At 38.4% G+C, this 22,184-nt stretch overlaps 1 protein-coding gene across 3 annotated transcripts in view; it reads right to left on the bottom strand.

Annotated features, from left to right (window-relative positions):
• Positions 1-22,184, bottom strand: part of LMBR1 (limb development membrane protein 1) — a 132,108-nt gene that overhangs the window by 40,383 nt on the left and 69,541 nt on the right. For all 3 annotated transcript variants that reach the window (XM_060305038.1, XM_030854334.3, XM_060305039.2), the window contains 5 exons: positions 21,680-21,806; positions 21,139-21,207; positions 20,269-20,333; positions 17,191-17,263; positions 755-835 (listed from right to left, as the gene is read on the bottom strand). In XM_060305038.1, the coding sequence (XP_060161021.1) occupies positions 755-835; positions 17,191-17,263; positions 20,269-20,333; positions 21,139-21,207; positions 21,680-21,806 (415 nt within the window). The remainder of the gene's footprint in view (positions 1-754; positions 836-17,190; positions 17,264-20,268; positions 20,334-21,138; positions 21,208-21,679; positions 21,807-22,184) is intronic.

Below are 22,184 nucleotides of genomic sequence, written 5' to 3'. Positions count from 1 at the left end.
CTGTTTCTAGTGACAAAGGTCTACTTTGTAACATACCAATCCTTATGTCATGAACAACTGGAAAAGATGGATCAAACTTAAATTTTTAAAAAGAAATGTGTATGAAGATGTCAGAGAGCTACCATAATAATGGAAATTGAAGTCATTCTAGCTTTTTCTGTAGATTCCAAAGGGATTTTTAAATAACTGATTATGATTTCTGCAAATAAAGTAGTTTACTTATTTTCCAAAAAAAAAAGGAGGGAAAATAAAGAAAAAGATTTAAGAGTAAAAAGGTCTAGCATATGTATAACTGGAGTCTGAGGAAATAAAAGAGAATGAGCAGATGCAATATTTGATGAGATGATGGCCAACAATTTCCCAAGTGGATGAAAGACATTAAGCCACACACTCATGAAGTGCCACAGATCTCAAGAAGGATAAATACAAAGAAATAAGACATTAAAAGGTAAGAATAACAGAAGATTACTTATCAGAAATAATACAAGTGAAAAGATAGTGGAGTGATATTTTGGAACATCATCATCTTTGAAAAGTCATTTTGTACACACACAAAACAACAACAACATAAAGTGAACAAATACGTGCTCATCCTCTCTCCAAACTAAAAGACATTCTTTATTAACGGCTTTGGACAGACTGAAAGCTTGTAACATAGAGATTTCACAATTCTAAAAAATATTCCAGACTACAGTAAAGTCTTTAATAAGAAACCAAGACCAATACATAAGTCAAGGAAAAAAATGTACAATACCTAATTTTGTCTTAAGAGTCTTTACATTGTCAAGTTCTTGTTCCAACTCCGTTATATTGTGTTCCACTGATGAAGACAGTCCTATCAAAAGCAAAAACATTTCAGAAACATAACAACAGAACCCCAGAACAGGCAGCCCTCACATTTAATGAAAATATAAAAAACACACTGCAAATCCAGATCACTAATAATGAAAACAAGGGCTGCTGTGACTCACAGAAAAGTACATCCATTTCTTTACTCCTTAAAACTTCCAAGTTCTTGCTGATTAAACACTACATGTTTCCTAGAAAATTTCTGACTCTGGTAAAATTCTTACTTGATCTATTATTAATTTTTCATTAATTACAAAAGCATCATGTGCTTATTATAAAAAGTGAAAGAAAATCAAGATCTCCTCCTCTTCATCCCACCTCCCTAACTCAACAACTGTCAAAAGCTTGGGTGAGGTTTTATTCACCTTCATGTACATACTCATAACATACATACAAATCATACTCATGATTTTTACTATGTATTTTATAAGAATGGGTCAAATCAGACATTATTTCACCACTTGCTTTCCTAGTTAATGATATGTCCACACTGACAGTCTCAACTTCTTAACAGCTGAATAATAATTCCAGAATATGGATGTCCTTCAGTTTTATTCAGAATTATTCCGTTTATGAATATTCAGGTTTTCCTCAATTTTTTGCCACTACAAACATTTTTCTATGAACATCCAGTACTTTCTGGTTCTATCATTTTTGTAGGACAGAGTCTCAAAATTCAGACTGCCGAGTCAAAGGATATGAGTATTTAGAGTTTTAAGAGATATTTAAGTTACTTCCCCCCCAAATATTGTGATATATTGTAATAAGTTATTATAATAATTTACATTTCTATGAACACTTTATTATAAAATATGCTTGATGTCAGATGATTTTGCCCAACTGTAGGCTAACATAAGTGCTCTGAGCACCCACTTAAGGTGGGCCAGGCTAAGCTGTGTTTGGTAGGTTAGATATTTTCAACTTATAATGGGTTTACCAGGACGTAACCCATCGTAAGTCAAGGAAGATCTGTGTTTTCCAATCTCTTCCCCAGCAGTGGATGTTGTAACTCTTGAATTTTTGCCAATATGATGGGTAAAAAATATTTTCCCATTGTTACTTTAACATGTACACCTTATTCATATTTTCTGCTTGATTCTTTAGTGGTTTGTATATGTCCATACTCTTTCTATTTTATCTGCTAAATTCTGAAATGGACAAATTTAAATCCCCCACTACAACTGTACTTTGACTGAATAGTTTTTTCTCCGTTTTTAAGAATTTTTTCATTATGCGTTTGTATTTGATAAGATTTGGGGGCTTCTCTAAGACTGTAACATGTTCCTTATGAATCACACCTTTTATCATTGCATCATGACCCTCAGTGTCTTTAATGCTTTTCTTTACATTCATCCCCCCCCTTTCATATATCATTGTATTGGTAATTTTGGTTAGAGCAATATTCAATGCCTACATTATTACAATATAACTTCTGCCGCTTACCCATGTATGAACTATGATTAGCTTTCCTTTCTTCCATAACATTCTTCTTCCCACCCCCAGAATTAATCTTTTTTTTACATTTGCTTAGTTTTTTATGCATTTACTACTAGTTCAAAGCTAAACCTTCCTCCCAAATGTCTTTATTTCCTCCAGAAGCTTACAAAGAAAAGGTGAATGGGAGGCAATTTTTTTGAAACTATACAAGTCTGAATATGAAAGTTTGGTTAAACATAAATTATTTTTTTATATTTAAAAACTATAAATGAGGAATGAAAAGGCGTGTGGTTTACAGGGACTTAAACCCTCATCTTCCATAGCTGTCAGGTAATAGTTAACTTAATGCTGTAAAATCAAGAAATAGCAGGGGAATCTTTTTATTTAGTGTTTACGAGTTTATTATTCTTAATTAGTTAGTTCAAAATTAATTACCCTTCAGAATCGTGAAGTCACTGCTCCACCGCCCCCCAGCTTCCAGTGTCAGCTCTGAGAAGTCTGAAGCTCTTCTTCCTCCTGGGCCTGAGTGTGAACTGCTTCTCATTCTCCCTGAGAGAACGTGTCAGCCTTTATCCCAGTGTCGGTGAGTCACTCTCATGTTCCATGTTGGGCACTGAGTGAGCACTTTCAATCTCCAAGTTCTTGTCCTTTAGAGCTGAGAAATTTTCTTGATGTTGTCATTTCCTCCATCCCGTTTTCTCTCCTCTCCCCACTTGGAATTCTATTAGTTGGATGTTAGATCTCCTGAAATGGTCCTCTACTATTCTTAACTCTTCCCTATGGTTGTCATTGTTGACCTATTTTCTTTAACTTCCAATCTTTTAGATACATTACCATTTCTAAATTTCAAGAGGCCCCTTCTGTTCACTAGCTATTCCATTTTTAATGGAATCCTGGCCCTTCTCATGGATGCAATCTCAGTCTCTCCCAGGATACTGATGATAGGTTTTACTTTTTTCTTATCCTGTGCATATTCCGTCTCCCCTTAGTGTTCTTTATTGTTTGTTTGTTTGTTTTGGCCCCTACTTTCCCATGAGAGGTTTTTCTCTTAAGTATGATAAGGCTTAGTCATCTGTTCATATTTAAGAAGGAAGCACTAAAAATGATCATTTGAAACTCTAAGATTGCATGGGTGGCACCTGACAAGACTTCCTGGTGGGTAATCCAGCTGGGTTTTTCATGGACACCCAACTGCTAGCAGGGTGTGAGACTGTCCTCCTGGGTAGACCAGATTCCCCAGATAAGACTCTCTGACCTCCTTCTTGGGGTATTAAAGTTTGGCTGTCCAGGTAATGGGAGATGGGAGCTCACACATTTAGTCTGTAATCACTCATCCCATCCTCCCCTCCCCCAATCTGTGCCCAGGCCACAGTCTCACTTTCTCTGGAGAATTACCCTCCCTCTACTGCTGAGGTGGGGAAGAGGCAGTGGTCCAGTACCCTGGATGGAGGGGAAAGAGGTGGGGATCAAATCGTTTCATAAGCAGGCTTTTCACCGATCCTCCTTATCTTAACTTGTTCCACTTTATCCCCACTTCCATAGGTGTCTGGTAGCACCACTTCTGGGGACTTTAGGGGATTCTGGAATATAAATCAAGCACAGATGGCTTAGGATTCAGCTTTCTTGGGTCTGCTAAATTAGTTACTTCTAAAATTCTCTCAGGTCTGCTAAATTTCAAAAATTTTTTATGGTTTTCTCCTCTCAAGTGTTCCTTCTTTTAGGTTTATGCTTCTCTGACCCTCAGTGTTCTCATCTGTGAAATGGGGGGGTATTATTAGGAGGCTTTCTGCTGAGTCAGAAAACTCAACTCAAAGTACCTTAAAAAATAAAATAATTTCATGTAATTGGAAGTTTACACACAGAGTGGGCTTCAAAGTGGGTTTTCCAGCAGCTCAACAGTGACATCCAGGGACTGAATCCTGCCATCCCCCAGTTCGTCTGTTATGAAGACTGGTGCTTTCTTCTTTCACGTAATTTCATAATTTCTGTTTATTTTATTTTGTTCATTATTTCTTCTTTTCCTAGCAAGTGGAATTTCTATTTATTCTTTTACCCATGTTAATTTGACACTTCAGTGGTTACTTTCTCATTCTTAACACACATACTTAGACTTATGTTTTTTTCAACCTAACCCCACAGGGAAACCTTACTAGGTAACTTACCCCACACCAAGGTGAAGCTTTCACAACACTTTTTTAAAACCATTCTCTCACTGCTTTCCATTCACCCCTCCTAAGTCCTGGACTGTGCTGAGACTGTTTTAAAAATATTTAGTTTGAGATTATTACTAAAGTTTTCCAGTGATATGGAAGCCACCATATCCTTAATGACTAGAATAGTACCTAGTTACTAAATATACAGCTATAAAATGAATAAATAAATGAATGTCTTTTTGTGCCCTAATAGATATATGACATCTTTGGAAATATATGAGTTTTTAATTGCAATCTTCCCTGCCCCCCTAAGACTACTAAGATTATTTAATAATCCTTAACAGGTTATAAAAGGGAAGTTTGATGTTGGTCTCTCTCTCCTATGTAAGTAATTTTTCTATGTGAAAGCCTGTAAATCTTTTTTATTATCATCATTATTCTTGGAATTCGTGAATCATATAACTCTGGATCTGTTTATTTCCTGCTTAATAATCTTGCCTATGACTCTGTGACCTTTTTAATGTACACTCAAGTCTTTCCTCAGCTCACTGACAAGTTCTTCTATTATTTATTTACTTTTTTCTACTTGTTCTTTTTTCTTCTCCTAGATGTCTATTACTTAGACTAGGTGTATTAGCTCTGTAGTCCATGTCTATTATTTCATTAGTGATTTCCTTCTCTTTGTTCTTTTGTCCTGTGACATGAAATAGTTCTTCCACTTGATTCTACCAGATGATTAATTCAATTTTCAGAAGGACTGTATTATTTTTCTATTGCTACTGTAACAAATCACCACAAACTTAGTGGCTTACAGCAATACAAATGTATTATCTTACAGTTCTGGAGGTCAGAAGTCTAAAATCAAGGTGTCAGCAGGACTGTGTTCCTTCTGGGGACTCCAGGGGAGAATCTGCTTGTCTTCTCCAGCTTCTGGAGGCTGCCAGCACTCCTCGGCTCATGGTCCCTTTTTCACATCACTCCACCCTCTGCTTCCACGGCCACATTTCCTTCTCTGACCCTCCTGCCTCATCTTTCACTTATAACAATGCTGTGGGACTTCCCTGGTGGCAGAGTGGTTAAGAATCCGCCTGCCAATGAAGGGGACACGGGTTCGAGCCCTGATGCAAGATCCCGCGGAGCCGCAGAGCAACTAAGCCCATACGCCACAACTATTGAGCCTGCACTCTAGAGCCTGCAAGCCACAATTACGGAGCGTGCGAGCCACAACTACTGAGCCTGCGTGCCACAACTACTGAGCCTGGTGCCACAACTACTGAAGCCCACGCGCCTAGAGCCTGTGCTCCGCAACAAGAGAAGCCACCACAATGAGAAGCCCGTGCACCGCAACAAAGAGTAGCCCCCACTCTCCGCAACTAGAGAAAGCCCACACGCGGCAATGAAGACCCAACACAGTCATAAATAAATTAATTAATTAATTAATTTTTTTTAAAAAAAACAATGTTGTGATGATACCGGGCCTGTCAGATCACCTAGGATAATCTTGAGACCCCCCTTGCTTAATCACACTGCAAAGTCCCTTTTGCCATGTAAGGGGTCATGTTTACAGGCTCTTGGGGTTAGGACTTGGGTACCTTCATGCGACACTATTCTGTCTACCACAAGGACTATCACATCTTTTGTCTACTGAATTTTTAATGTTTTTCCCACATTCTAGGCAATCCTTTTTCTACTCTAATTATATCTCTTTGAAAATTGGTATTTACTTTTGGGGGCTAATTACAAATTTTTATTTGTCTCTCCCATTAGTTAACTTCAATTGGAATCACACTTTCTCGCTATTCATCTTGGCCTTCGTCACTCAGTCCTAAGCGAATGGTAACCTTTCTGTATCTGCCGCTATTCTTCCCTTCACACCTACTCAGCGCACACAGTCGCTCAAACAGTGACAAAACATCTGGAGGGCCCAGTAATTTTTGTTCTTGGGGAGTACGGATGAACTGACCAAAAATATTGACTCAGGAGAAAGACAACTCAGTGCTCTGGCATCTCTCAAGATACAAACAGTGCTCCTTTCTCAAAGGGAGAAATACTGAAGGGAGGAGTCAGGCCAACAACCCAAGGCAGCAGGGTACAAATGCACTAAGCCCTCTTGTGGAATCACAAAACTTCAGTCTTACCCCAGGTTTCTAAAAAAGGTAAGTATTCCCCACTGCATTTCCTTTCTCACTTCCGTCCATCGCTAAAGAGAGAGAAATCCAATATTCTCTCTTTTGGAGAACCTGAGGTCTTGCAAGCACTGAAATGTTATATACTATTTCCAGAGCTCATGAGTTTCATCATTTTACTTGCCAGTATATAGTTTATAAAAGAACAGGGGTAAAGATAGTATAGATGTATTCAGGTAGTGTGACCCAAAACTACTAAACTTTGACTACAAATTTAGCAGCCAAAACAAAAAGAGAAACATTTAAGTTACAGAATTAATGGATATTTCTGTATAACAAAGAGATTTACAGTAAGATGGCATAGCATTATAAGATTTTCAAGTATCTTTGAATATAATAGTCTTAGAGATAAGTATATTTTACTTTTTATCTCATTTCTTTACAAATTATACGGTATGTATCTGTAGTTAATGCTCATTTAACTTCTATATCTGATAAATTACAAATACAATTCCAAACTACATTTCATTCCCTATACTTGTGAAGAAAAGCATTATTCCAGTAACCAGTTCACTGTTAGAAAAAATAATCTGATGAATATTCAGAATTTTGAAAGGGAATCAGAGTAGACAGTATTCCTGCTGCCAATGTAAAATTAAGTGAAAAGACATAAATGCCTACTTTGTGGGTGTGATGTCTACAAAGCTCAATACAGATGTCTAGACTAATCAATGTTTTCAAAGGAAAATAACTAAAGTGATATTTCTGTAACACTGTGTGTTTATTTTTTGGTGACACAATGCTAGGCACACAATGCGTAGTTAATAAACACTGACTGAGTTGCATCTAAAATCAAGAACACATTCTTATTGTCCTCAAAGAAATTACGCCTTTTTTAAATGACTAGATTCATCTGGAATGACACAATTTTCAAAGACACCACCATTCTTTACTGTATATCTCACTACCTAAGTGAGAAAAGTAAGCTTGTTTGGGCGGAATATTCCATTATAAATGACTGGAAGGAAATGATGGCTCTTGTAAGGAATCATGATACACTGCAAAGAATTCTGGAATGTTACACAAATTTAAGCGGCAGCGACAAAATGATCAAAATATCCTAAAGAACTGTATTATCATTACTTTACTTCAAAATGAATCTAAAATATTCAATGTCAGCATTGTCTAGTCAATAAGTCAAATTGGTAGACAAAACCTGTTTGGACTAGTCATGAAAAATAAAAAGGGATTCGCCAAGAAAACCACAAAGCAGCTCATTTAAGGTCAATTTAACGGTATTATTCTGTTTTCCTTCCAGCCTCAACATAAGACTTCACTACCTCAAAGGAAATTGTAAGAGTATCTATTTGCATTCCCCCTAGGTGACTGGCAGTTCACCACCAATTAGTTCAAAATTACACTGTTACTAGCATGCAATAAAAACAACACCTTTCATCTTTCTTACACAGGTAAGAATACCTTCAGAGCCAATAACTTTGATCAAATGAGTATTTTTGATCCTGCCCCACCCATCTCTTTGGATTCAGGAAAACTAATAGCTGAAGGCAACTTTTCCCAGCTTTATTCTTAAACTGAAAAACTAGTGTGGTATTGAAAATATTTTGCTTGCAAGATAACATAATTTCCCAAAGTCCAGCACTTCTTCAATAATTAAGCTGTCCTTACACCTTTTCTTTTTTTTTTTTTAGATATTTATTTATTTATATTTGGCTGCGTGGGGTCTTCTTTGCTGCACGCGGGCTTTCTCTAGTTGCGGTGAAGCAGGGGCTACTTCTTCGTTGCACTGTGCAGGCTTCTCACTGCGGTGGCTTCTCTTGTTGTAGAGCACGGGCTCTAGAGTGCAGGCTCAGTAGTTGTGGCGCACGGGCTTAGTTGCTCCGCAGCATGTGGGATCTTCCCAGACCAGGGCTCGAAACCATGTCCCCTGCATTGGGCAGGTGTATTCTTAACCACTGCGCCACCAGGGAAGCCCACACCTTTTCTTAATACGTAAGAGAGCCTTAACTGACATGCATTCATATGTTAAAGGACAGACACTAATTATTTAATATAAAATATATAATGTTGTATTTTTAAAAACAAACATAAATCTCCAACTGGGTATGTAAACAATTCAAAGAATATGAAGCAATAAAACAATCTCCCTAAACAATTCAGGACCATAAACAATTCAGTGTCCTAAACTTAGTCCCATAATGAATACTACTTGGAAATAGATACCTCTAGTATAAACATTATTTTTTCATTTAACTTTTAAATTTAGCATATAGCCAAAAGAAAGCTGATTAGAAAATCTGTTATCTAAGTAACTCTTTAAAATTTTCATTATACTTAGTACTTTAAATTGACCAAAGTTATTTCTATCACCAAGAATGTGAAGTCACTCAAGTACTTTTAATTATTTCTAGTCACTTAGACAAACAAGTTAGTTGTTAAAGCCCAAGACTCCTAATAATTCATAGAATGAACAGTCTCCATCCCCTAAGCAAACACCAATTACTGTACACCATAAAGCCACTGATAATTAGACAGACCCCAGAAAGCTTTTGAAAACTGAAGCCTGGCATGAACTCTCTAAAGCATCTATTTGGGCATGAACAAATACTACTACTATCTACAGAGGAGATAGACAACTCGCATACTCAAAAACTCTATTTCTATTCCATTTGCAGTGCTAACATTTGTTAAAATAATAGTTTCTATTTACTTCTAACACATCCACAAAAATATGGCTAATTACAGAACCAAGTAATATGAGACTTTTGATATTCAACACAATTTTGAAAATGCAAAATACTTTTTTTTTTTTTTTTGCAGTACGCGGGCCTCTCACTGCTGTGGCCTCTCCCGTTGCAGAGCACAGGCTCCAGATGCGCAGGCTCAGCGGCCATGGCTCACGGGCCCAGCCGCTCCACGGCATGTGGGATCTTCCCGGACCGGGGTACGAACCCGCATCCCCTGCATCGGCAGGCGGACTCTCAACCACTGCGCCACCAGGGAAGCCCGCAAAATACTTTGATTATAAAAGACCACAAGCAAGATGGAGAGTATTAAACAATCAGCTTTAGGAACATTATATGAAGCTATGTACAATTAAAGTAATGGTTTGGGGGCTTCCCTGGTGGCACAGTGGTTGAGAATCTGCCTGCTAATGCAGAGGACACGGGTTCGAGCCCTGGTCTGGGAGGATCCCACATGCCGCGGAGCGACTAGGCCTGTGAGCCACAACTACTGAGCCTGCGCGTCTGGAGCTTGTGCTCCGCAACAAGAGAGGCCGCGATAGTGAGAGGTCCGCGCACCGTGATGAAGAGTGGCCCCCGCTTGCCACAACTAGAGAAAGCCCTCGCATAGAAACGAAGACCCAACACAGCAAAAATAAATTAATTAATTAATAAACTCCTACCCCCAACATCTAAAAAAAAAAAGATTTTAAAGTAATGGTTTGGCCTTTTTTTTTCTACTTTAGCTATAAGTTATTGGTAGATCTTAAGCTAGATAAGATGTTAAGATTATTTTATATGTGCTACTCTCGGGAACACCATCCTCCACATAAGTGTGGTTGAACAAGCAGCTCATATGCATTAATTCATCTTCTGCTAACAAATCTGGATCATCTATACAGAGTATCTCTTTCTCTAAATTTCAGAGAATATATGCTACTTAACTCTTAAATTATTCTATAGTTTGTTATTACAAAGTATTCCTCATCTACTAATACTGTACCTTCAGCCAATTCATTTCATCCCTTCATCATCTCATTATCTGGGTCATATTTTATTGTCATGAAAAGTGATTATATGGCCCAAGAAACTGAACAAATTGTAACAAGGTGTCTCTCACAGTTTCAGACCCTTGGACCCAAATTTTGATATCTTATTAGAAACCGTTTAATTAGTATTACCAGTAGAATTAATACTCTTTTCTGTTAGTTCATGAAGTCAAGATATTACTAAACATTTTCTTCTATCACAGTATTGCCCAAAAAAGGGCCATTCAGTGTCTACAATCTTTGCTATGTATGTTCTTGATGAAAGCTGATACTTGATCACCTTCAGCCGTCTAAGCCCAAACAGTTCTCGAAGTGGGCCAGAGTCTGCTAAATCTGAGACAGTCTCACTTCAGTGGTATAACCAACAGAATAAGCATTGCTGGCCTACAGAAGAATGCCTAAGGAAAGTCAAGATGAAAGTAACGTAGCGGACATGAGATAAAACCCAACATAAGCCTCCTTATACCATTAAAGGTGCTATTGTGAAAGACATCATATAGCTGACTGTCTTGCCAATGACAATGGGAAAGCTTCCGACAGGATGCTAGAACTCTAAAGCAAGCACAGACTGCCTGGCAAACTCAGCTTTGTTATGAACAGCAAGATTCAAGGGCTGATGGTGACAAAATGCTTCTGACAGGTCACTTAGTTCCACAAAAAATTCAGATATGTCATTTTTTTCAATCCTTTACCTTTCAGAATACAAAGGTACTGCAACATGACACTCAGCAAAAATGAAACAAGTACATCTTCTATGCTCTTAAAAATAAAGAATCAATATCAACTTCAATAGAAAAAGCTTTAAAAAAAAGATCAGAACGAAGCAGGAAAGTAACCGCCACCGAAAGTGATATACTAACTCTTTATCGTGAAGATGAAAACAGTACCTAACAAAACCGAATTGAATCACTAAGTTCAAAGGCTATAATATTTTAAAGTAAATTACATTAAAAGAACTGTGAAGGGTGTGAACTTAAACAACAAAAAATAATTCCTATTCATTACGGTGCTTCTAAAGGTACCCAGTACACCCATAGGCTATACACACAAAAGCTAATTATTTCAATTAATGCCGTTGCATAACTTAAACACTTAAACAGGCTAATGATAAATATATAACTTTATCCTGGGAAGGAATTACAAAAGATTTTCTACCACGATTAATGTAATGAGACTTTCTGCTGGGCTACTCTTCAGGGGTCCTGGAGTAGAAATGGATTGTGACTGCTCCCATTTCCTGGGTTAACAATAGGGGAAAAGCCAACAAGAATACAACCCTTGGGAGTTCCGCTCTAAAAGTGGGAAAGCAATGAGGTGGTGAGCTGGAGCAGGTAGGAGGTCAAGACAGATTGATTTGCTTTCCTTCCTTCCGAGGAAAGAAAAATTTGTATTCTAAGGCAAGTCAAGGAAAATTTTAACACAAGAAGTTTTCTCTGCCCTTTGGCCGCCTCTCTCACCACACTGTGCACCATGTATCTGCACTATGCATTGACCACACGGCCCCATCTGCAGAAAACCTGCTCAACCATAAAGAGCAACGTTCTCCTGGCACCAACAAGACGACTCCTTAGGAGATAACCTTCCTTCTTAACCCTGTAAAGGACCGCGATGACCCACTACCCACTACTCACTTTGTATGTGTAGGTCTGGATTGTATAAACTGTTGATAATACGTCACTTAATGCACAGCCCTCTGTCTCAAAAACTCACACAACTGCGCTTTCGCCTCTAAGAGGAGGACCGGTTCTTGGAGTTTTCTGAGAGACTGTTCCCAAGTTATAATTCTCAATTTGGTTTGAATAAAATTTTCCATTTCTTTCTTAGATCAACTGATTAGTTTTTCATCGACACTTCCTTCCTTTCCTTCCTTTCTTTCACTTGGTCTTTCATTCTGTTGAGAAAAATCACAGTAATTCTCTATGCTGATGGAAATGATCCACTTGGTGAAAAACTGATTCTGTAAGAGAAATGTAGAACGGCTAGAGTTTTGTCCTAGAATCAGTGAGAAGGGACAGAATCCAGTGCAACAGGGGAGGGCCAACCGTAGCCAGAAGCAGGGACAATGCAGCCACAGTGTAAGGAGAAAAGGCAGCACAAGCAGGGGCAGCTGCAGGTAGGTGGATCCACACAAAGGGAAACGCTCGTGCAAGTTGTGTCATAATTGCTTCTATTTTCTCAAGAAAATAGGAAGCAAAGTTATCACCTGAGAGTGACAGTGAAGACCGTCTGAGAAAAGAGAAGATATAAATAGTCATCAAGGAGAACCTATGGTCATGCACATAAAGAAAGGCCAGGCAGTCACGGTCAGAGGTGAACAGACGTGAGTGCAGAGGACATCCAGAGCTGGCTGGAAGCAAGGCTGCAGTCTCGCCAGGCATGAGTACAACAGAGTGAGAGGGAAAGGGGACTGAGGGTGCACGTGAGGGACCGGTTATAACGACGGCCCAGGAATTTAAACTGTGACAAAGCAAGGGTATGATGGAAAAGGGTGGGGCTGGTAATGAAAAGTTATTAGGATAAATAAATGACACATTAAGTCTCAATACTGAAGAACTGTGGGAAGTGAGCTGGAAAAATCAGAGCTGGAGAGGAGGACGACTGATTCTGAGATTATGCAAGAACTTGAGCTCCCGCTCATGACAAGGCCTGCGTTACAATCCCAGGCAATAAGCAGCTGAGGGAGATCGTTGGAAGAGAGAGGTCAAGGAGCTCCCAGAGTACTGGGACACTGAAACCACCAAGAATTATGATAGGTGTTGTAGAGAGAATGATCATGAATGAGGAGATAAAACAACAGCCTCCAGGAGGGCGCAGGAACAGCCTGGGGTGGGAGGGGTGCCTGAAAAGGGGAGAAGGCGTCAATCAGGTCAAGGTCCAAAGACGCGAGATTCCAAGTGTCTGAAAGAGAGCAAGAGGAGGCCAGCCAAGGCTGTGGGGAAACAGAGTCCCACCGAGGGAGCTCCCGAGGAAGCACGGTTCTTCACGCAAGAGGGCGAAGGCTGAGCATCCAGGCTTCTGCTGCCGAGTGAGCGCTCAGCTCCAAGTGCTAAAGCAGAAGGTTCACGAGCTAGGGGACAGTGGGAAATTGGGGCAGAAAAGGGCCAAAGAGAGACATGGGGAACACAGAGTCTGAGATGCAAAGAACTGCATACCCCAGGCTCCTCATGCCAGCTGGCAGAAAGGGGCAAAGAGCAAAACGCACCCATTATCCCTGCGGGTTCCAAGTGCCGAGAGTGGGAAGGCACAGGAGTCTTGCCAGAGCCGCACGAGCTCTGGGGACGTCACTTTACTCTTGCCAGGGTAGGTGGACGTGAGGGAAGGGGGCTTGGCCAGATGGCGTGGTGCTCGGGCTCCCTCCCGCTCCAGGATCCCATACAGCTCCCCTCTATTTCTTTCCAAGCCTTTCAGCGCTGGACACAACCTTCACAGAGTCTCACCATTTCTTTTCCTGTTCTTCAGTTAACTAGTCCATGATCTTGAGACTCAGCTTCTAAATTCACCTGCACAATGTCTGGTGCTTAGAAGAAGACGTGCAGTAAACAGAAAAGGGAGGAGAAAGAGTGGAGCAGACTGGCAACAGGACGGCTTCTTTATAACGGTATGCCCGTTAGCTTTATTTTATTACAGTATTTTATGAAATAACAATAATATTAACAAGAACAAAACCTCTAGCACCATCAAGGGTCAACGAGAAGCAACGGAGAAGTCACAGGCAGGCAGCCCATCCTAAAGCTACACTGATAACTTAAACACCAGGCATGAAAACCCAACTCCAGGGATATAACAACAACCACAACAAGTCATCTTATCGTCCAGAAAAAATGGTGTTAGTCCCCCAGTAAAGCACCTCTTGATATTAAGTATCATGTTTTTTCCAGATAACTGTAAAGCTGGGATCAGAGCAAACCATGCAGATGTTCCCAAGATTCAAGATTCATGCGATGCGCGTCACAGCCCACGCAAACCAAGAAAGCACACTCAATGTGCCCTTAGCAAACACCATCACAAATTCTGGGGTGAATCACCACTGTAATCTGTATTTTTAAAAATCTTTTACTCTATTCTGCAATTCTTTTTAATAGCCCAGAGTAAAAAAGTTAAAACTTCACTTTTTAAAAATAATTTAAAATATAAAATAACTGTTACAACAAAATACACTTGACACAGTACTAAATAAAATCCCTGTGGGGCTTCCCTGGTGGCACAGTGGTTAAGAATCCGCCTGCCAGTGCAGGGGACACGGGTTCGAGCCCTGGTCCGGGAAGATCCCACATGCCGCGGAGCAGCTAAGCCCGTGCGCCACAACTACCGAGCCTGTGCTCTAGAGCCCACATGCCACAACTACTGAAGCCCGTGTGCTGCAACTACTGAAGCCCGTGCTCTGCAACAAGAGAAGCCACCGCAACAAAGCGCACGCACTGCAAGGAAGAGTAGCCCCCACTCACTGCAAATAGAGAAAGCCTGTGCGCAGCAACAAAGACCTAATGTGGCCAAAAATAAATAAATTAAAATAAAATAAAATCCATGGCATGATTTCCATTACTAACCTCCCATGATCTATATTTTCTTAAAAAATAGCAAATCATAAAATACAGTTTTGTTCCATCTTGGTTTTTTCCTCTGCACATACTGATAAATATACTTTACTGAAGCTCACAATTCTTAGTCTATGTTAGTCAAAATGTCCATTTTGCCATAGAACGCTTTATGTTACAAGCCTATTATTTTCTACCTGAAACAGTCCATAGTGCTAACCAACAGCAAACAGCAAAACTATAGCATTTATGCCAACAAAGAGTCTCACTGGAAAGATTTTAATGACAACCTACCAACAGAGCAGTCAGAAGTAGTGCATGGCTTCCCAAAACGGCAGAAAATAAAATTACACTTAGCATTAGCTATCATACCATCCTTAATCCTCTACAAACTATAACATTACTGTGCTAGCTGGAGAGTTTTGTTTATTTTGGCTTTGCCTCATTATATAATACCTTAAACTTCTGGCAAGTATTTCCTTTCCAATTTCTTTTCTTTTTTTTAATAAATTTATTTATTTATTTATTTATTTATTTATTTATTTATTATCTATGGCTGTGTTGGGTCTTCGTTGCTGTGCGCAGGCTTTGTCTAGTTGCAGCGAGCAGGGGCTACTCCTCTTTGCGGTGCTCAGGCGTCTCATTGCAGTGGCTTCTCTTGTTGCGGAGCACAGGCTCTAGGCGAACGGGCTCAGTAGTTGTGGCTCGCAGGCTCTAGAGCACAGGCTCAGTAGTTGTGGCCCACGGGCTTAGTTGCTCCGCGGCATGTGGGATCTTCCCGGACCAGGGCTTGAACCCGTGTCCCCTGCACTGGCAGGCGGATTCTTAGCCACTGTGCCAGCAGGAAAGTCCTCCTTTTCAATTTCTTTAGATATAACGAACCACTTTTGATGTGAGGAGCCAAGGATCTAGAAAGATTCTGGAGGGACTTTTTTTCCCCATTGCCGAAGGACAAAGTGAGAAAAGCCTGTATGTGGAAGTTTGTTTTGATCAGACTTAATTCAAATTCTTTAATTCACAGAGCAGTGTGTTTTACCCTCCCTAGCTCTTAGCCTCCTGAGCTGTAAGGCAGAACCAGTATACATCTAGGCTGACACAGAAGCCCCACGTACTGCAGGAGGCAGCTGGACATGTATTCTTTACGATTCAGGCATGTTTTATTACACAGCGGCATGATTACCTAACTAAGACAAATTCATTATAATATTAACTACTTTAATGAAATATGATAAAGCTGACAGTATTGATTAAAGTTATAATTCTTAAATTAAATAGGCTTATATGTTAAAGTAGCTTTAATAGAGTTAGAAGAATAAAAGATACCTGTAGTTCCAGTCTAAAAGTTATCAGTATCAAAGCATATAATTATTACTGACAAGAATTCTCTAGAATAGATACAATCTGAAATTCTTTGATCTAAGAATAAAGCTCTAAATGTTATCAACACTTTTGGGTTGATGATTTAAATTCACTATATGTAACTGAAGAAAACAGGTATTTTCCTTCCCATTTCTCAGTATTTCACAGTTAAAGTAACCTTCCATTTTATACCAACTCTTGAATTATGGTTAGCTATTAATAATCTGATCTTGGTGGTTAGGTTTTCAACATTTAAAAAAAAACTTTGTAGGAGAAAAGAGTGCAGGGTGAAATTCATTTGAGTAAAATAAAGAAAATTTTACTATGTCATTTCTCTGTTAAACTGTCATTACTCTTTTCTTCATTGGTTCATCATTTGAAGCCACAAATGATCAGTAATGAAAAATTAAATTTTAAAATCTTTGACATGCTTACATGGTTACCAGCTAACAATGAACAGCATCCCCAAATGACAACAGAGTCCCTAAGTACAACAGAGTCTAATTTGGTCCCTTAGTGTCAGAGAAACCCTGCTTTTTACCATGCATTAGAGATTTCAACAGGAGAGACATGAGGTAGGGATACTACAGTCACTAAGACAACATGCAAATCTGGAGAACCTAAGCAACTACAAGTCATAATGCTTCCAATACATTAGGATCTGGTAGAAGAGGGATATACCTTAGTGGCCAGTGTCCCAGCACTGAACTGACCCTGCTGGTTACAGCTACTATCAGTTAGAGAGAGATGGGACCCTGACCAAAGTGCCGCTACTCCTCAGTAACCCTCTCCTCACCTGGGAAGTTCACGTGTTTCTCTGACATCTTGGCCTCAGGCAACAGCACAAAGTACTGAGAGGCTTGTATTTTTTCCCTCAATTATCTGTCTTTTTTGAATTAAATAATTTTTTATTCTGGTCTAAATATGTAATAAATACATACCATTTAGTCGTCGCTGAATTGCTTCTTCCTCTAGGGTAATAATATAAATTTGTTCATCCAGGTCTTCAAGAATCTAAATTTAAACATCAAACTACTGAATAATACATTACGTAAGTAGTGCTTACGAGAATATTTAGGCTATCTGGCCTATAATTTAGATAACCATTCAAATTACTAGGAATCTAAATTAAAAATGCTCAAACTATTCTACTTGCAAATTAAGTAGAAATTCTTAGTATATAACTAAGCACATCAAAAGCTGATTATCACAAAATCTACATACATTTAAATTGATTTTTTTCAGTTTAAAGAATTAAAGAACTCTGCAACTCTCTCAATGGCACACAAATGTACGAATTCTAAACATCCAAAAAGCTAAATGCAATAACATCTCTACGCCCAAGCCAATATTTTAGAGCCAGAGGAATAGATCACCCAGTCCAGCACTGGTTTCTCATCTACATTAACCTGCATAATGTGTAAAACAAAAAATCCATAAACTAAATCACTACCATCAACACTTTCCATTTACATCATCATTATATACTAAAAAATGTCCACAAATATTAAACACTGGTATTATGAAAACCATCCTACAGACAGAACCCTAGAAAAATAGTGTGCTAACATACACACCACTCACTACCACAGTATACAACACTAGTAAAAACAACCACCAAAAAACCCCACTAACCAGTAACCAATTATATGGGATATTATCTGCACTGTGTAAGGGCTGGTGTGCTTCATCCCCTTGATTCTACAGCAACCCTATGAAAAACAGACCGCTCTCGCTGCATCTTGTAATATGCCAAGAAACAAAGGTTTGGCAAAGAAAAGTTATCTGTCTTCAAAGCCTGTGCTCTTAGCCAGTCTGGGCTGATGGGGACCTAAATATGGATCGGACTTAGTCCTTGACCTCAAACAGCTTATATTCTAGTGTCCAGGAGAGAAACGAAAAATCAAAAAGAAAAAAAAATTATAGAATTGAAAGTAATGTCATAACTGAAGCTAAAATAAAATGTTAACAAAAGTTGAGAAGAAGAAAGATTCCCAGCTTCTATTTGGGAAGAAAAAAGTCTCGGCAAATGGTTTTGATGGTAGTAGCATCTTACCCAATAGCTTCATTTGCCAAAGGGAGGAAAGGCATTTTGCTCAGAGGAAGTGACAAGCAAAACATACAGGTGGAGAGGTACAAAGTACACTTAGCAGTAAAGCTGCTCGATGACTCTGGAGCTTATGGCAGAACAAGGAGTGGTCCAGAGCCCAGGCGCTGAAAAGAGCCTCTGTGTTCAAATCCTGCCTCATCCTCTCAGATCTGTGATCTTGTATAAGCTACCTGATCTCCCTGAACCGCAGATAATTCAACCATAAAATAAGAACACCATCACCTAACTTATGGGTTTGTCATCAGGATTAAATGAAATTATGCATGTAAATAAAGTACTTAGTGCAAGCATATAGCATATACTTAATTACTGAATAAATACCCATTATTATTGGATGTTAGGAACAAGAAAAGAGGCAAACATTAAAAAGTTTGAACATGTTACTAATAATTGACAAGTTTGGGAGAAAATAAGCTTGGGGAGGGGAGATAAGTAGTTTGATTTTGTATCTGTTGAGTTTTCAGCTCCACAGGGCCTTCAATTATAGCACTTAAAATATACTGTAGTTTGTATTCACTCTCTTTTTCTCACTAGGAAGTGATGTGGAAGTGGCAGAGGTGCTCAGGAAAACAGAGCAGAGCACCTTTAGACCAAGGACAGAACTTTAAACATTTGCCTATTTTAGGGGGAAGAAAGTAGAAATGGAGAGACCAAAACAACAACAAAAAAAAAATCCAGAGAATTAGGAAGAAACTAAATGAATGCGATGTCACAAAACGTCTTTACGAGGGAAGTAAATTTCAAGATTTGATAGGACATGTATTGTATTTGAGTGTGTGTACATTTATGTAGCAGGTTAAAAAATCCATTTTTATTTTTTGAAAATACAAAGATTATTTATTAAAAAACTTTCAAAATTAAGCAAGCATTTACTAAAAGAATGTCTACCATGATATTCTCTCAGTTTTTTCCCTTGATGAATTACACTGATAGGGAAGAAAAACATATAACCATAATAATTTCATAAATACTACTAGTGAAATATAAAGGGGAATATGAGAAATGCAGAGGAAGGAGCTTGATTATTTTAGCTTAAAGAATAAGTGAGGCAAGGGTCAAAGACAGGTAGTATACGCAGCTGGTCTCAGAGCCAGGACTTCAGGAGACTGTCAGGTGGCTGAAGCAGGTAAGAGGCAGAAGCGGGAGAAAGACCCTCGACATGCCTGGGAAGTGGAAGAATCCAGGCTGCTCTGGGCACAGCAAGTCAGCTGTGAGACTGGCTAGAATCAGTCACCAGGGAAGCAATGGGGGCAGGGGCAGCTACAGGCAAATTCAGCGGGGGACAGTTGTGAAAGGCCTCGTATCATGTGAATAGTTTAGACTTGAGCTTGTAGGCAATGAGGATCCATGAAAATAATGTGACAATTCCCTAGCTACAGGTAAGAATTATGGTCATTTTATTAAATATTTGACAAAATAGCTAGAGGCCCAAGTAACTTAGGGACAAATCATCAAAACTACTACCAACTGAAAATTATTTTTAAATGAATATACAGCATTTCTGAGATTAAAGGGAAAGGTATAATTCAATTAATCAAGATATAATATGCAGACAAACTTTCAGAAAATAACTGCTTTGTAAGTCAAAGAATATATAAACTTTGAAACACAAAAGAGTTACCATTTGATATAAGATAACGGGCTCCTAAAATACCTGTAAATATCTATACATTTTGTCTTCAAATTTGCTAGAAGAATTTCTAGCTGAGTGCCTATGGTTAGTATTTTAAGAGCAAAAGCAAATTTGGTTTCCAAAGATGAAAAAGATTAAAATAAAAACAATGACAATTTGGGTTATAAACACATAAAAATATTCTTCTGTTTCTGAATGCTAGTTTAGAACCTAAAAGATGTTCAAATATAAAAATGTCTATTTAACAAACAAAATGGTTTACAACATCATACTCACTGTTGGCTTCACCAACAGCTGCCCCATGACTGTAAACATGCGGGAGAGGCCAACTGGAGTGCACACTGCAGAACAGAGAGAGCTCACTTCAGAGTTAGGAGAGAAACTGCTAGCCCAAAATACAGCAAACTCAAAGACTGCTGTTGTAAGAAAACGCTTGTTTCCAATCTAGGTTCTCGCAGTGTTTTGTCACAGGGCTCCTCAATATCACCGTTAGAGAAGCTCTAGGGGTTCGTGCACAGACGACGGGCATTCCTATATTTAAGGAAAGATTCATGGAGACTAAAGGAGGGGTAGGATATGCCAGTTTCTAGCAGCTGAATAATAATAAGTATTTTCACTTAAAAGAAATTAAAGAAAACCAACCAGAGAACAGACTAAATTTCAAGTACTAACTGAATCAAGTATCAGACAAGAATATCCGAAAGTGACAACTATAACCTTACATCCTTTTACCTACTTTTATCTGCTTATAACATCTCTGAGACATGTTGAGATGCCTTAAGTAAAACAAAACAAATTGTGAAAAAAAGACTGCCAATTCATCATACAGAATTCCACCATAACCATTCAAAAGTAGAAGCTAGTGTTGTGATGGGGGGGAGGCACGTGCATGTCTGACTCTCTCCCCCTCCCTGTCTCTTTCCAACTCTGTGGAAGAGGCTTTCTTTAGAGAAAAACAAAAGTATCTTATTATTTCAAGGTTTCAGTTTATCAAAATTTATCTTGAACATACAAAAAAAGTTAAGGGCCAACTTTTAAAAACATCTCCAAGCTGTTAAGGAATCTCATCGGGAAACGTGTCTGTAATTTTCTAGAACACAGAACAACTCTACTTTATTATCAATATTATGTCAGAAAAATACTTACAGAGAAGTAACAAACATCCCATCAATGATATACAGGAATATAAATAAGGTAGGTAGAAATCCCAGAGATCTATTAAAAAATGTAAATATATTTTAGTGCATCCAAAATACCATACATTGATATATAGACTGACTATAAATTAATGTACAGTAAACATCATAATTGCCTATTTGAATCTACTAAACCATATAATTTCTAAATTGTACAATAAAAAGATCTAAAACAGAAGAACAGGAAATAACCCTTTTGCAAAACCTGTTTGGAGGGAGAAAATGAGCCTCCATGGAATTTTAAGAACAGAAACCAATTAACCAAAGGAAGAAAAAAAATCTGAAAAGCTGCTTGCTCATTCTACATACAAGAAACACACAAACATTCATTTCTTTCCTTAAACATGTCGAAAGACTTTTTAATTTTGTAAATTAACAACAAGGATTAACTATACAAAGAACTATTAAAATGTTTTAAAAAGTGAATGTGTAATTATATTCCAAACTGTAGTCTCCACTAGAGAAACTGGTTTAAACAAGTCAATCCGTACCATATAAAGATTCCATACTCGCAGCGTCATTGTCAATGAGCGCCAAGGCTACCCACACTATCCCAAGAATAAGCAAGGCCAGAAGAATAAGCATGACCAGAGTTTCTAAAATTCGGGCTCGGATTCCCTGAAAAATATAATAAAGATATAATTTTAATATTTTATTTCATCACATGAACAACTAGGTTTCTGTCTATATGAAAGCATAAAAATTCTTTGAAAGGGGAGGAAATTTACATTTATTAGCAGGACAAAAAACACTAAATGTTTACTGTTGTAACGTTTAAGCTGACTTTTCAAAATTATGTAAAACACCATTAAGCTTTGAAGAAAGTACCAAAACAATGCTTCATAAAAACATTTTGCAGAGCCACTTTAAACAATTAATTACTTTCCTAACACTTTCCACCAAGAAAGGAGATTAACAAATTTTTATCTGTGATTCTAATCAAGGGAATATAAGGCTAATTAAGGTGACCGCCAAACAGTTCCGAGAACACCCAAC

The sequence above is a fragment of the Globicephala melas genome, chromosome 9, assembly GCF_963455315.2.
Source record: "Globicephala melas chromosome 9, mGloMel1.2, whole genome shotgun sequence".
Classification (NCBI taxonomy): Eukaryota; Metazoa; Chordata; class Mammalia; order Artiodactyla; family Delphinidae; genus Globicephala; species Globicephala melas.
Note: the sequence above shows the minus strand (reverse complement) of the source record. Positions and strands in the feature narration are given on the sequence as shown.